Consider the following 12385-nt stretch of genomic DNA (forward strand, 5'->3'; position numbering starts at 1 on the left):
TTTATTGGAAAACTGAAATGAAAATGTCAGTGAACAGTGGAGGAAACATTACTCATCAGTAGCAGTGGAACAAGACCCAAATGGACACATAATACCATAGTGGTCACATTCACCTTGTTCCCTATTGCTTTACTTTCTGTTTCTTCTAATATGCAATTTAGGCTTATGAGAAAAGCTAAAGTTCATTGAGAGCTGATCATATACCGGGCACTGTTTTGAATGTTTTATATTCATTAACTCATTTAACCCCTATAGCAACCCACTGAAGAAGACATAATTTTTTATTTTTTATACCTGCAGTACTGGTCTTCCTAGGTGGTCTGTCCAAGCCCAACCCTGCTTATCTTCCGAGATCAGATGTGAAGACACAATTTTTAATCCTCATTTTAAGAAGAGGAAGCTAAGGCATGGAGAGGTTAAATAAGCTGTCCAATATCACATAGCTAGTGAGAGGTAGAGCTGAAATTCAAACCGAGGGGCCTGGACTGGTTCCAGAGCTTCTATCCACTAAGCTTTAGTGCCTCATCAGAGGGTCTAAGTCTTAACATACTGCCAAGTCGGAGATAAGGGAACGTATTTTGATTTTCAAATTTTGACCCATTAGGGCCTTTTCAGGTTTCAGGGCATCCTTTGTTCTCCATTTAGTTCAGTCTCAGCAACTTAATATTAGGTTGGGCATAGGTAGAATAATAAATGAAGTTGCTCCTCCTGTAAGTAACAGGAAGGGAATCTATTGGGAGCTGTAGGGTTCCTCATGACAGGATGTCTTTACCCCCTGTACCTCTGAAGCCTAGGCCTCAGGAGGCAGGGAGTGAGGTAACATGGAGAATGCCACCTGTTTTTAAGCATGCAGACATGATACCTGTGTCTCAGATGGGCCTCTGCTAAAAACAGGTAGGTGTTTTTGGCCCTTTATGGGCCTGGCCCACTTTCCTTTATTTTCACCTCCACAGGAGAGAAGTTGCTTGAAGGTCAAGTAATCCAGCTTGAGGATGGGACCACTGCATACATTCACCAAGTGACAGTGCAGAAAGGTGAGAGCACTGCAAGACACCCCTGCTTCATGGAGGGAGGCCAGGCATTCCCCACTGAGGGACCCCTCCCTGGCACCAAGCTCCAGAGAAAGGCAGGCATTGCTCTCATTACAGAACCACTTTCCTTTGAGGATGGACAGCCTGTGCAGCTGGAAGATGGCAGCATGGCCTACATACATCGCACACCCAAAGGTGGGGTCATAGTCATCATAACTGGCAAGAAGAAAGGGAAAAAGAACAGGCAGAGGTTGGGGCACAGAATAGTGTACCCTTGGAGTTGAGGTGTAGACGTGGGAGCTGTGGTCCCCAACCTCACCTAGGTTAGCAGTCTCGCCTACCTTCCCTGATACGTACCACTGGAGCAGCTATTTGTGCCCCCAGGAGGCTGGGCCTTGGGAGTCAATAGCATGGGCCTTGATTGCAGCTTTGGCACCAGCACAACCACAAAGTCTTAGGGCTGTAAATAGGCTCTGAGGATGTCATCCAAGATGAGGAGTAAAAAATGTACTAACACTTAAGAACAGAGCACCTCAGGTACCAAAGAATAACTGTTCCTTTAACAAGTAGTTTCTTAAGCAACTACTTGTGTGTGCCAGGCATCATGCTCGGCGTGGCATCTACAAGAGAACAAAATCAGGCACAATCTTTGCTCTCTTAGTATCTAGAGAAAGAAATACAAGTGAAGCAAATCATCACTGATGAACTGACCATTACAAACAGGGATGAAGCTCAGGGAGGGCATCTCTGAGGAAGTGACACATGAGCTGAGAGCTGAAGAATGAAGTGGACTTAGCTAGAAGAAGAGGGGTGGCAGGGAGCATTCAGTACCACAGACAGAAGGAACAGCATGTGTGTGCCCAGAGACAGGAGAGAAAGGATGGCAAGTTCTGGAAACTGCTAGGGGCTAGAGTACTGGGAGTGAGGGCAGAATAGGTAAGATAAAGCCAGATAGAGGCAGGGGCCAGAGTGCTTGGGGTGTGAATGTTAGGTCTTTATTCCGAGACCAATGGGAAGCAGTTGAACTATTTTGGTCCTCAGGTAACATGAGATCACATTTGTGTCCTGCAGAGATCCCTCTGGATCTTTTGCTGCCTGGAGGATGGTAGAAGGGGTAAGGAAACACCAGTTAGGAGGTTCTTGTGCTCATCTAAGCCAAGGTAATGATGGTTCACTCATATCCTCAAGGAGCTTTTGAGTTCCCAGTCAGTGCTTCATAGGAGACCTTATCCTTTGGAGAGGCAGCCCTAGAAGGAATTCTAGCCAGAGTGAATCACCAAGGTGAGGGACCAGGAGAAACCCGATGCTGAAACCCTCAGTGTATGTACCTCTTCCTACTTTAAAGCCAGGGTCTAACCCTATCTCTTGCCCTTGTGTCACATTTGGGCTAACTGCGTCATCCTACAGAGGGCTATGACCCCAGCGCCCTGGAAGCTGTCCAGCTGGAAGATGGCTCCACTGCTTACATTCATCACCCCGTGGCTGTGCCATCAGACAGCACCATTCTGGCTGTGCAGACAGAGGTGGGCTTGGAGGACCTAGCCACAGAAGATGAGGGCTTCAGCGCAGACACAGTGGTGGCCCTGGAACAGTATGCCAGCAAGGTGAGCTCACAGAGCCTAACGGTGCCCATCAGCTGTCTTGGCCCTGCCCAAACTGCCACCTCTGTAGAGGACAAGACTAGCCTGCGCTTGGGCATGGCCTGAGCTACTTCCTTTGCCCATATACCCTGGCTTCCCAATCATCATCATCCAGGGCATGCATTGTAGCCTAGCCGGGGCGCTGACAGCTCTTTACACTCACCCTTGTTTATGCTGTCTCTGCAAGGGGAAGGCAGCTGTAAGAAACTGACATTCGTACAGTGAGATTTTGGAAATTTAGGCCTAGCTTCACTTTGGCTGTTGTAATAATCCTCTGTACTGAGAAAGCCCTTGCCAGTGACTTTTATTAGTTTTCCAGTTCACTAAGGTCAGATATTTTTGTACTTTTTTCTTCTCTGCAACTCATTTAATCATTTGGGGGAAATAACCTCAGTAGGCAGTGATGAGGGCAGATGGCAACAGAGCAGCTGGGATTCCTGGAACACAGGGCCTGCACAGTACTCAGCTGCAAAGGAAAAGGATCCCAGTTCTCCAAATGTCAGTCAGTCCACATTCTCTCTCTGCTGGAGCCTTGGTCTTAGCCACAGGGGAAACGGTTGTGGAGATCTGTGAGCTTTCCAAACTGGCGTGTTCCCTCTCAGGATGAACTAGAGTCTCAGTTCTACCTAAAGATTGGGAGGAGTTGTTTTTATTTATTTTTTGAGATTGAACATTTTTGCCTATTGAATTTCATACTTGCATTTCTTTTTTCTTATTAATAATTTTTAAAATTATAATTAGTGTGTAATATATTAGTTTCAGGTGTACAATATGGTGATTAGACATTTATATAACTTAGGAAGTGATCACCCTGATAAAGCTAGTACCCATCTGACACCATACATAGTTATTACAGTATTATTGACTATATTCCATATGCTATATTTTACATTTCCATGACAGTTTTGTAACTACTAATTTGTACTTCTTAATCCCTTCCCCTTTTTCATCGCCCCCAACCCCCCTTTCATCTGGCAGCCATCAAATTGTTCTTTGTATCTATGAGTTTGTTTCTATTTTATTTTATTTATTTTGTTCTTTAGATTGTACATGTAAGTGCAATCATATGGTATTTGTCTTTCTCTGTCTGACTTACTCCACTCAGAACAATACCCTCTAGAGGAGTTGCTTTTCTAATAAAATTAGTGTGGCCATGTCATAGATAAGAAGAGGAAATCCTTGTCTTTTCAAAATGAAGCACAAAACTTTACCACAGGTCACTATGGGCTATGCCCATTCCCATTCCCTGAGGTATATTTTAAAAGGCAAATTTGAGACTTGATGCTATTGGAAAAGACAACTGGGTTATAAATCATGAGTCCTGAGATCTGTGCTGGCTCTGCCTCTATCTAGTCTAACCTGGGGTGCCATTCCTCTCCCAGGCATCAGTGAGATAGGACCTGATGATCTCAGAGGGTAACTTCCAGCCTGGAAGTTCTAGTGCTCCTGAGACATGAGAATGAAATCCAAACTCCTGAATAGGTTAGCTCGCTGAGCAGGCCTAGCCACCTGTGACCCTCCCCCGCCAGCCACCAGCTATTTAAGTGTCCATGAAACTTTGTCAAGCTGCTTGACCCCTGACCTGGAACTGACTAGGCAGAACTTTCCATGAATTTGGCTTCACACCTTGGTCCCTTACCCACTGTGACTTCCAGAGTTCTGTTTCAGGAGCTTCTAGGAAGACCAAAATGTTCCAGAAACAAAGACTAAGGGACAGTTTCAGCACAATCTCAGGAAAGAAGAAGAACAATAAGGGCTCCCTGAAGCCAGAAGCTGGTGCGAAATGGGTGGCTCTAGCAGTGTTCCCAGGAGAGATGAAAGGGAAAGACTTGTCAGTTGGCTGGGCACTGTAATTAGAGCTGAGACTTCTGGTGGGGACTTGCAGGCCCCTGCCCTGAGTGCTTTTGCAGTTTGCTGGTTGTGGCCACCTCAGTCTGGTGAGCTCTAGGTGAGCTCATCCCTACATCAAGCCCCCTTGTCAATGCCCCTTCTGAACACAGGTTTCCCACAGAGAGTCCGAGATCCACTCCCATCAGAGGAGAGAGGTGTCCAGAGTTGCGGCTTCCTAGGAGTGTGTGATCATAAGCGGGGTTGCTGGCTCCAAGCCTAGCTCAGGTGTGGCCATTTAGACCAACCCCTCCCCTAGCTGCTTAGGAGATGCCCTTTCTTCCATAGCTGTCACAACTCATGACATTTAGTCCTCCCTCTATCCATTAGAGATGGGTGGTAACTTCACATGCCAGCCCTATTTCTTTCTGCAGTGTCCCCCATTTTCTGTTCCCTGTGTCTGGATCTGTCACCCCAGGTTGCCCTTCTCCTCCTAGCAGTTTAACCATGTTCATTGGGTCTGAAGCTGTCCCAGGTGGGCCCTGTGTTCCCACCTCTTCTCTCCCTTCACTGGGGAGAATACACATAAGGACCCCAAGATTTTTTCCTCAGGTTCTGCATGACAGCCAGGCTTCCCATAATGGCAAAGGGCAGCAGGTTGGGGACAGAGCATTCCGCTGCGGCTACAAGGGCTGTGGGCGTCTATATACCACTGCTCATCACTTAAAGGTAAGATTGCCACAGACAGCTTTCAGCCTTTCCATCTTCCCCACCAGCCTGTGATTGTATCTGCCCACTTTCACTGGGGGTCCCGCCCCTCAAGTTGCTCATTGCCTGCTGGAGGAAGAGATGAGTATGCAGAAATATCAGCACAGGGGGCTGTGACACACATGAAGAGTGCAGAAAGGGAGAGAGCCAGGGAAGGCTCCCTGGAGAAGGTGGCGTCTCAGCTGAAAAGGAAGCAAAATGAAGGAGGTGGCCAATACTGATACTCTGGGCCCTAAACAAAATTGAAGAGCCCATTCATGTCCTTATTCCTCTGAATTACATAATTGCTTGTCCTCACAGGTACATGAAAGAGCTCATACGGGTGACCGTCCATACAGGTGTGATTTCTCCAGCTGTGGAAAAGCATTTGCCACAGGTAATCTACCTGGATGGAGAATGAAGGTGAAATGCTTCCAGTTGATGGCAGAGGTTCTAGATTAGCCTTGAGAACTCCCTCTAGGGAACCCAACACCGGGCTTCCCTCCTGGAGAAACTACTGTCAGACTGCTCTGACTTTCAGGGCGTTGCCTCTGGAGGAAGCCCTGTTGCAGAGGCAAATGGCAGCATGGTCCAGGCCAGCAGAAGGAGCCAGGGGTGGGGCAGGGGGATGGGGGCGGTGGAGAAGGGTTGGCAGAGAGACCCTCCCTTTTATGTCAGCTCTGACACCAAACAGCTATGGGGTGTTGGATAGGCCATTGCACCTCTGGGCTTCACTTTCTCTCTGAATCGAAGACCTAGGTTCCCTCTCACACTCTTGTTCCAGAATGGCACCAGCTGCTCCTGGAGAGGGAAGGAGGGCAGAATAATAGGCTTTTCATCCCCTCTCATCTGGCCACGTAGGGATGGGATAGAGGCAAATACAGGCTTCTTGTGCCAAAGGAGATCGAGCCTCACAGAACACACCTTAAGATGGAGAGCCTCTGAATTAGGAAGATGAGATCTGGTGGAGGATGAGGCCCCACTGAGTGCTGCCCTCTCACATATGTACAGGATATGGGCTGAAGAGTCATGTGCGTACCCACACTGGTGAGAAGCCATACAAGTGCCCAGAGGAACTGTGCAGCAAGGCCTTCAAGACCTCAGGAGACCTGCAGAAACATGTCCGAACTCACACTGGTTGGTTGGGCCCTGCCCTCCCTGCCCTGTTCAGACTTGAATCTGGAGCCTTGCTGTCCCTGCTTCTTGCTCCGCATGACCCTGCTTCCTGAGCCACATCCCATCTCCACAGGTGAACGTCCATTCCGGTGCCCTTTTGAGGGCTGTGGCCGCTCCTTCACCACGTCTAATATTCGCAAGGTACATGTGCGCACCCACACAGGCGAGCGGCCCTACACCTGCCCTGAGCCCCACTGTGGCCGTGGCTTCACCAGCGCCACCAACTACAAGAATCACGTCCGCATCCACACAGGTGGGCCAGCTGGCATGCAACGACCACCCCCTCTGAGGCCCCAGCTCCCTCTACTGTAGGCTTCTGACCCGAGACACGTTCTCTACTCCTTGCCCAGAGCTCTTCTCTGCTGACTGTTCCAGGCTGGTCCATAGGCAGGGCGAGGGGGCTTCTGTGGTTACAGCCATATCCTCAGAACCATTGTTTCACTTGCAATGCCCAGCTCCTCCATTTTCAGTTAGCTTCTGTCTGACAGATACTGTCAGCTGTCTTAGGTCCCTGCCACCTCTCTGCGCCCACTCTGAATTCTTCTTCAGCTGAGCTCCCAGGAAGAGGCCAGGGTCAGACATGATGGGAAAAAAAGCAGAGTGAATATCACCTTTGGCTCTTCACTTCATCCATTATCCTGTCTGGATGACTTCTGGGTAGCCTCACCCTCCCGAGTTTTAGGTTCCTCGTCCAGCCTTCTGTGTCATCTCTCAGCCGCGTGTGTCCCCTCACTCTCCCATGGCGTCTAACATGTCATTCATCCCTCTCTATCTCCTGCCTATTCTGTTCAAGACCCTTGAAACTTACAAGCCCCCAGCACTGCCCACGAGCCCCTTCACTAGCTCCAGCTTTGCCCTGTCCCCCCATTTTCTCTCTACTTTGTTTCTGGGCTCAGTGGGCCCAAACTCACATCCCCTGTGTTTCATTGCCATCTTCCCCAACTCTGTCCATTCAGAGTTCCAGATCTTAGTCCCTTTCCCTCCCCCTACTCTCCCTTCACCAGCTGTGCCCTCCACCCCTGTCCCCTTAGTTTCCCCCTTGCCAGCCCCAGTTCCTACCCCCCTCACAGCCCAGTGTCCCCAGGGGAGAAGCCATACGTTTGCACGGTGCCAGGCTGTGGAAAGCGCTTCACCGAGTACTCAAGCCTGTATAAGCACCATGTGGTGCACACACACTGCAAGCCCTACACCTGCAGTACCTGCGGCAAGACCTACCGGCAGACCTCCACCCTGGCCATGCACAAGCGCAGCGCCCACGGCGAGCTGGAGGCCACCGAGGAGAGCGAGCAGGCCCTTTATGAGCAACAGCAGCTCGAGGGTGAGGGGCGTGGGCAGGAGGTGAGAGGGGACAAGCCAGGCCGCCCCATGGCCGTCCAGTGGCAGGTGTCAGCCTGGGCTCTCCTCTCCCAGCCGCCTCTGCAGCTGAGGAGAGCCCACCACCCAAACAACCCCGGATTGCTTACCTTTCGGACGTGAAAGAAGAGGGTGATGACATCCCAGCCCAAGTGGCCATGGTGACTGAGGAAGACGGGGCGCCCCAGGTGGCTCTGATCACTCAGGATGGTGCCCAGCAGGTACAGACTCTGGTGGTTGGGATGGGGTGGGCTACTCTGGCTACTGGGCCACTCTCCCACTCTCTTGGGAGCCCCAAAGTTCTGACAGCTCCACCTCCACCCAAGATTCTCTTTTTGGCCTTACAGATCTCAGAGAGCTGAGGCTGAGGGTACTAAATCTTGTAATACAGCCCCTCCTTCTCCTCTTGCTTCCAACTCAGTCTCGGGCTTCTGGAGCACAGTTAGTAGTTTCCCTCTTTACTTAAGGGGGACAGGTCCTGATCATTTGAATGAGACACTTGAATGTCCTCCAGAAAAACATATTGATATGGGTGCCAGAGCATGGTATAGGCTCTGAAAGCTCGGGGTTTCTAGCCAGCAGTATAACCTGACCCTTGTTAGCATCCTCACTGTCAAGTGTACCTATGTCTTTTGAAGTTGACACGAGGATGTGGTTAGGTGGGGACCCTGAATTGCATGGAACAGAGCCCTGAGGCAAAGTGGTGGTAAATAAAAGTGGTGAGCAGAATTTTTCTAAAGCAGCCTCTCTTTGCAACCTAAGACCTGTTTTACTTGCTTGTTCCTGATCACCCCTTCCATCCCTGTGACATGAGCCAATCCTCCAGCTTACCAATAAGCTAACCTGTCTGGGAGAGCAGATATAGCCACCTAGGGCTTTAAGACAACCTTCCATTTCATTCTCAGCTCACCTTCTTCCTTCCTGTCAGCAGGTCAGCCTGTCCCCGGAAGACCTGCAGGCCCTGGGGAGTGCCATCAGTATGGTGACCCAGCATGGCAACACCACCCTCACCATCCCCAGTCATGATGATGACCTTGCCACGTCTGGCACACATACAGTCACCATGGTCAGCGCCGATGGCACCCAGACGCAGCCCGTATGATCAGGCAGTCGGCTTGGGGTTGCTTATTTTCTTGTCCTTTCTCGAGGGGTAGACGTTAAAGTTCAGGCCAAATTAGTCAAGCTTCTTATGAGGACCAAGATTCCCCTACAAAAAAAGGTCTTCTTTTCAGCTCCTCTGGGCCATCAGCCACTCTCCTGTTGAAAGACATTTCGCTGAGGGTCAAGAGACAATTTCTAAATCTCGATGTACCCCTTACTTGCTTTGCTACCGCGGGCAAGTCACTTTTCATGGACTTCAGTCCATTTTCAAATGAAGGGGCCTTTTACAGCTCTATCCTGTAATTGAAAATCCTTAAATTGTGTTGGCTATAAGAAAAACACAACCTCACTTACCTCTGAGCTTCAAGCTAATTAATCTGACCCATAATATTTTTATCCATTCCCTTCTGGGCTGTTTCTAACCTCCTTGCTTGGAGAGATTTTTGTTTGGATTCAGGGGGAGGGGAAATAATGTTGGTGAGTTGGAAAACCTCATTGTGTCTACTTCAGGTCACAATTATTACTTCTGGGGCTGTGGTGGCTGACGATTCAAGTGTAGCATCCCTTCATCATCAACAGGTGGCACTGTTGGCCACAGCCAACGGAACGCACATTGCTGTGCAGGTGGGTAGAGAGGTCTGGGAAGTTCCTAGGGCCAGAGAAAAGAACCAGGAGGGGAGGGAAATTAAGTAGAGATCTTGAAAAGAAGAGCATCTGGTTCAAAAAGAGCTCATTTCAGAGGACAAATCCAATTCTCTAAATCCACATACTTGTCTCAGGTTCTTTCTTGACTGAGGCAAAGTGGTGATGCCCCTTCTAGCCTTCAAAATAATTTTGATGGCAATCTAAGCCTTCCATCTCATCATATCTCCATTTCTTCATCAGGAAAATAAGGAGACTAAAGTAAATGATTACTAATGTCCTCTCCAACCAGTCATTCCCTTCTGTGAAGTCATTCCTTTCTCTGACCCTGAATCATATGTGGCTCCCATACCTAGCCTAATAGGACTCTATTAGGGAACTTTCTATTTATTGGGGCCCAGTGTGTGGCTCAATGTGTGGCTCTGGGTGAATAGAGGGAATTCAAAAATCAGGCTACAAACTACTACCCCCAGAATCAAGGAGAAGGGGTTTCATTCTTCTTTCTCCATCCTCTTCTTCACAGCTGGAGGAGCAGCAGACTTTGGAGGAAGCCATCAATGTGGCCACTGCTGCCATGCAGCAAGGGGCTGTGACCTTGGAGACCACAGAGTCAGAGAGCCACTGCTGAGCCCGGGAGGCCTGGATCCCATACATGTTGGAGGAGGTGCCATGCTGCACAGTCATCCTTGCCATCAGGGGCCCGAGCTGTAGCTGACATGTGGAAGGTGGCCATATAGGTCTCCAGGGCAAGAAGACAGCCAGAAAATGGCCTAACCGAAGAGGACTGGGGCCCTGCTCAAGAGGAGGGCTAGACAGCTGGAATTGGGAGTGTGTCAACCTCAGATGCTAAGGAGAATGAGCTTGATCACCAGGTTCCACTTGGGCGTCCTCCCCTCAAAATCAGCAAGGCCCTCACTCTCCTCCCTGCAGACAATACCCTTCCTGCCCTCAGTCCATTCCCCTTCTCAGGTGGTAATTGAGGTTCTATGGGGACTGGTCCTCCACTCTGGCCACTGCCCACCAGGTGGGGAGAAGACAGACAGGTCTTCAGCCCAGTAGGGGCAGAGCAGACCCAGCTATGCCCCTCCCAGCAATAACCATCTCCCCAAAGGCCAGCTGAGATGCATGGCCACTTGGCAGCAGGGATTTCCTGCCACCAGAATTGCTCAGGGCACTGTGGCTGGAGAAAAGGTGCCCAGCCCCACCCCACGCCCCCACCCCTAGCTGCCCCCAACTCCTCCGGCAGAGAGGCAGGGAGCAGCCTTGTACATACTGGGGATTGGGTGTTTGTTTGTTTTTTTAATTGCATTTTGATAATTTTTTTCCTGCTCTGGGCAGTGGTGGAAAACGGGTGAATGAGTATTTAATAAAAGTTCCAAGTTTCCACCTGGGTCCCTCCCCTCATCCTTTCATTTTGGGCCCTGGTGGCAGAGCTGGTCAAACCAGGCTCTTAGCTCTGTATCCACTGAGCCTCAGTGCTGGGCTGGTGAGACTGCCCTCCCAGGGAGACAGGTGAGAGGAAGCCCAGGTATAAGGTAAGCTTTGAGGAACAGCTAGTGGCTTCCTGTCCTGCCCAGAGCTAAGCGGGTGGGCTCCAAACAGGACCAGCATGACCACTGCTTCCAGGCTCTGGTTAGATCTCCAGCGTCAGGATGGTTAGGCTGAAGGAATTCTTTTTGTATCTTGTTACATAGTTAAAGTTCCTTCAGACCCAGCCAGTCCCTGCATACACCCTGCACACAATTACTCCAAGTGGGCAAAGTCCCACGTCAGAGTAGGGCAGGTTGTACCTTTTCCCAGGTTACCCAGGGTCTCTGGTGGCTCTCTTGCTCCAGTGCTGAAGTACTGGCTCTAGTACCCATCTCTAGGGGTGCCCACCTCGGTGTCTGGAGCCATGCTATGGAATTCCAAAGCCACAGTCAGACCCTACTGAAAAGTACATGGTAGGACTAGACCAACCCCAGAGGAAGGGAAGGGATGTGGGGAGAGGGACTTGATGGAAAGGATCTTTGGGTTTGACCCCTCCTTCCTGGGAACATTGCAGGGATTGACGGGACTCTTTTCCTCTCCACTGTGGTGGATGTGCCCTAAGCCCCTTCTTGCCACCCACGAATGGAACCCTCTCCCATGGCCAAGGCATCCTCTCCTGGGAGCCCTAGCAAGCTGTGGTTTACTCTTACCACCAGCTCCTTGGAAGCAGAGGGGGCTGGGGCATGCCCCAGGTCAGGGGGTGTCTCAGTAGCCTACCTGTAATATCCATGACCCCTGTTCCTGGGCGGGGGTGCATCCCAGCGCTGATGGGCATTTGACCTAAAGAAATGGAAGCAACAATGTGAAAGGCCCTGAATCCCAAGCTTCCTGCTGCCCCACCACAAGGCTCACCCCTGCGTGCTTCACAAACAGTCTCTGGGTCTTCAAGGCCAGAGTGGGTGATGCTCTGAGGGCCTTTTAGAGCCAAAGCCCAGAGGGTGGAGAGGCAGCAGATCACATGCTAAGTCCGCCTGACCTGGAGAGGTGCCCTGGCCCAGTTCCTCCTCCAGCTTTGTGTTGCTGCCTTTGTTTTCTGCTTGGGAGGAGCCCCACCACCACAGTAATGTTAGATGGCACTGAAAGAAATACTTTGTCCAGTGCCTACTCTGCACTTTACATCCATTCTCAGACCTTACAACTCTGAGGTGGGTATTTTTCCCACTTTACCAGTGAGAAAACTGCCCAAGGAGGTTGAGTAACTTACCTAAGGCCTCCCCCCTGATAAGCGTGAAATTGAGACAGTAACCTTCTCCCACCCCCATCTAACTCCCAAGTTAGGGTGGCTCGCTTTTTCCCTCAGCATGCTGCCTCTGGCAGCCCAGGAAGCCAGACAGAACA

General features: G+C 50.3%; 1 protein-coding gene across 5 annotated transcripts in view; it reads left to right on the forward strand.

Annotated features, from left to right (window-relative positions):
- Window positions 1-10901, forward strand: part of ZNF76 (zinc finger protein 76) — a 32000-nt gene extending 21099 nt beyond the window's left edge. For 3 of the 5 annotated variants that reach the window (XM_016146911.2, XM_016146910.2, XM_016146913.2), the window contains 12 exons: window positions 954-1034; window positions 1149-1226; window positions 2439-2635; window positions 5111-5227; window positions 5567-5642; window positions 6257-6382; window positions 6495-6674; window positions 7506-7739; window positions 7832-7995; window positions 8703-8870; window positions 9386-9499; window positions 10041-10901. In XM_016146911.2, coding sequence (XP_016002397.2) covers window positions 954-1034; window positions 1149-1226; window positions 2439-2635; window positions 5111-5227; window positions 5567-5642; window positions 6257-6382; window positions 6495-6674; window positions 7506-7739; window positions 7832-7995; window positions 8703-8870; window positions 9386-9499; window positions 10041-10145 — 1640 coding nt within the window. In that variant the 3' untranslated portion in view covers window positions 10146-10901. Of the gene's footprint in view, window positions 1-953; window positions 1035-1148; window positions 1227-2438; window positions 2636-5110; window positions 5228-5566; window positions 5643-6256; window positions 6383-6494; window positions 6675-7505; window positions 7740-7831; window positions 7996-8702; window positions 8895-9385; window positions 9500-10040 lie in introns of those variants that run through there. The other 2 variants (XM_016146914.2, XM_016146915.2) reach the window with 2 other exon arrangements.
- Window positions 10902-12385: the final 1484 nt, after the last annotated feature.

This window comes from Rousettus aegyptiacus, unplaced genomic scaffold (genome assembly GCF_014176215.1).
Source record: "Rousettus aegyptiacus isolate mRouAeg1 unplaced genomic scaffold, mRouAeg1.p scaffold_m13_p_1, whole genome shotgun sequence".
Classification (NCBI taxonomy): domain Eukaryota; kingdom Metazoa; phylum Chordata; class Mammalia; order Chiroptera; family Pteropodidae; genus Rousettus; species Rousettus aegyptiacus.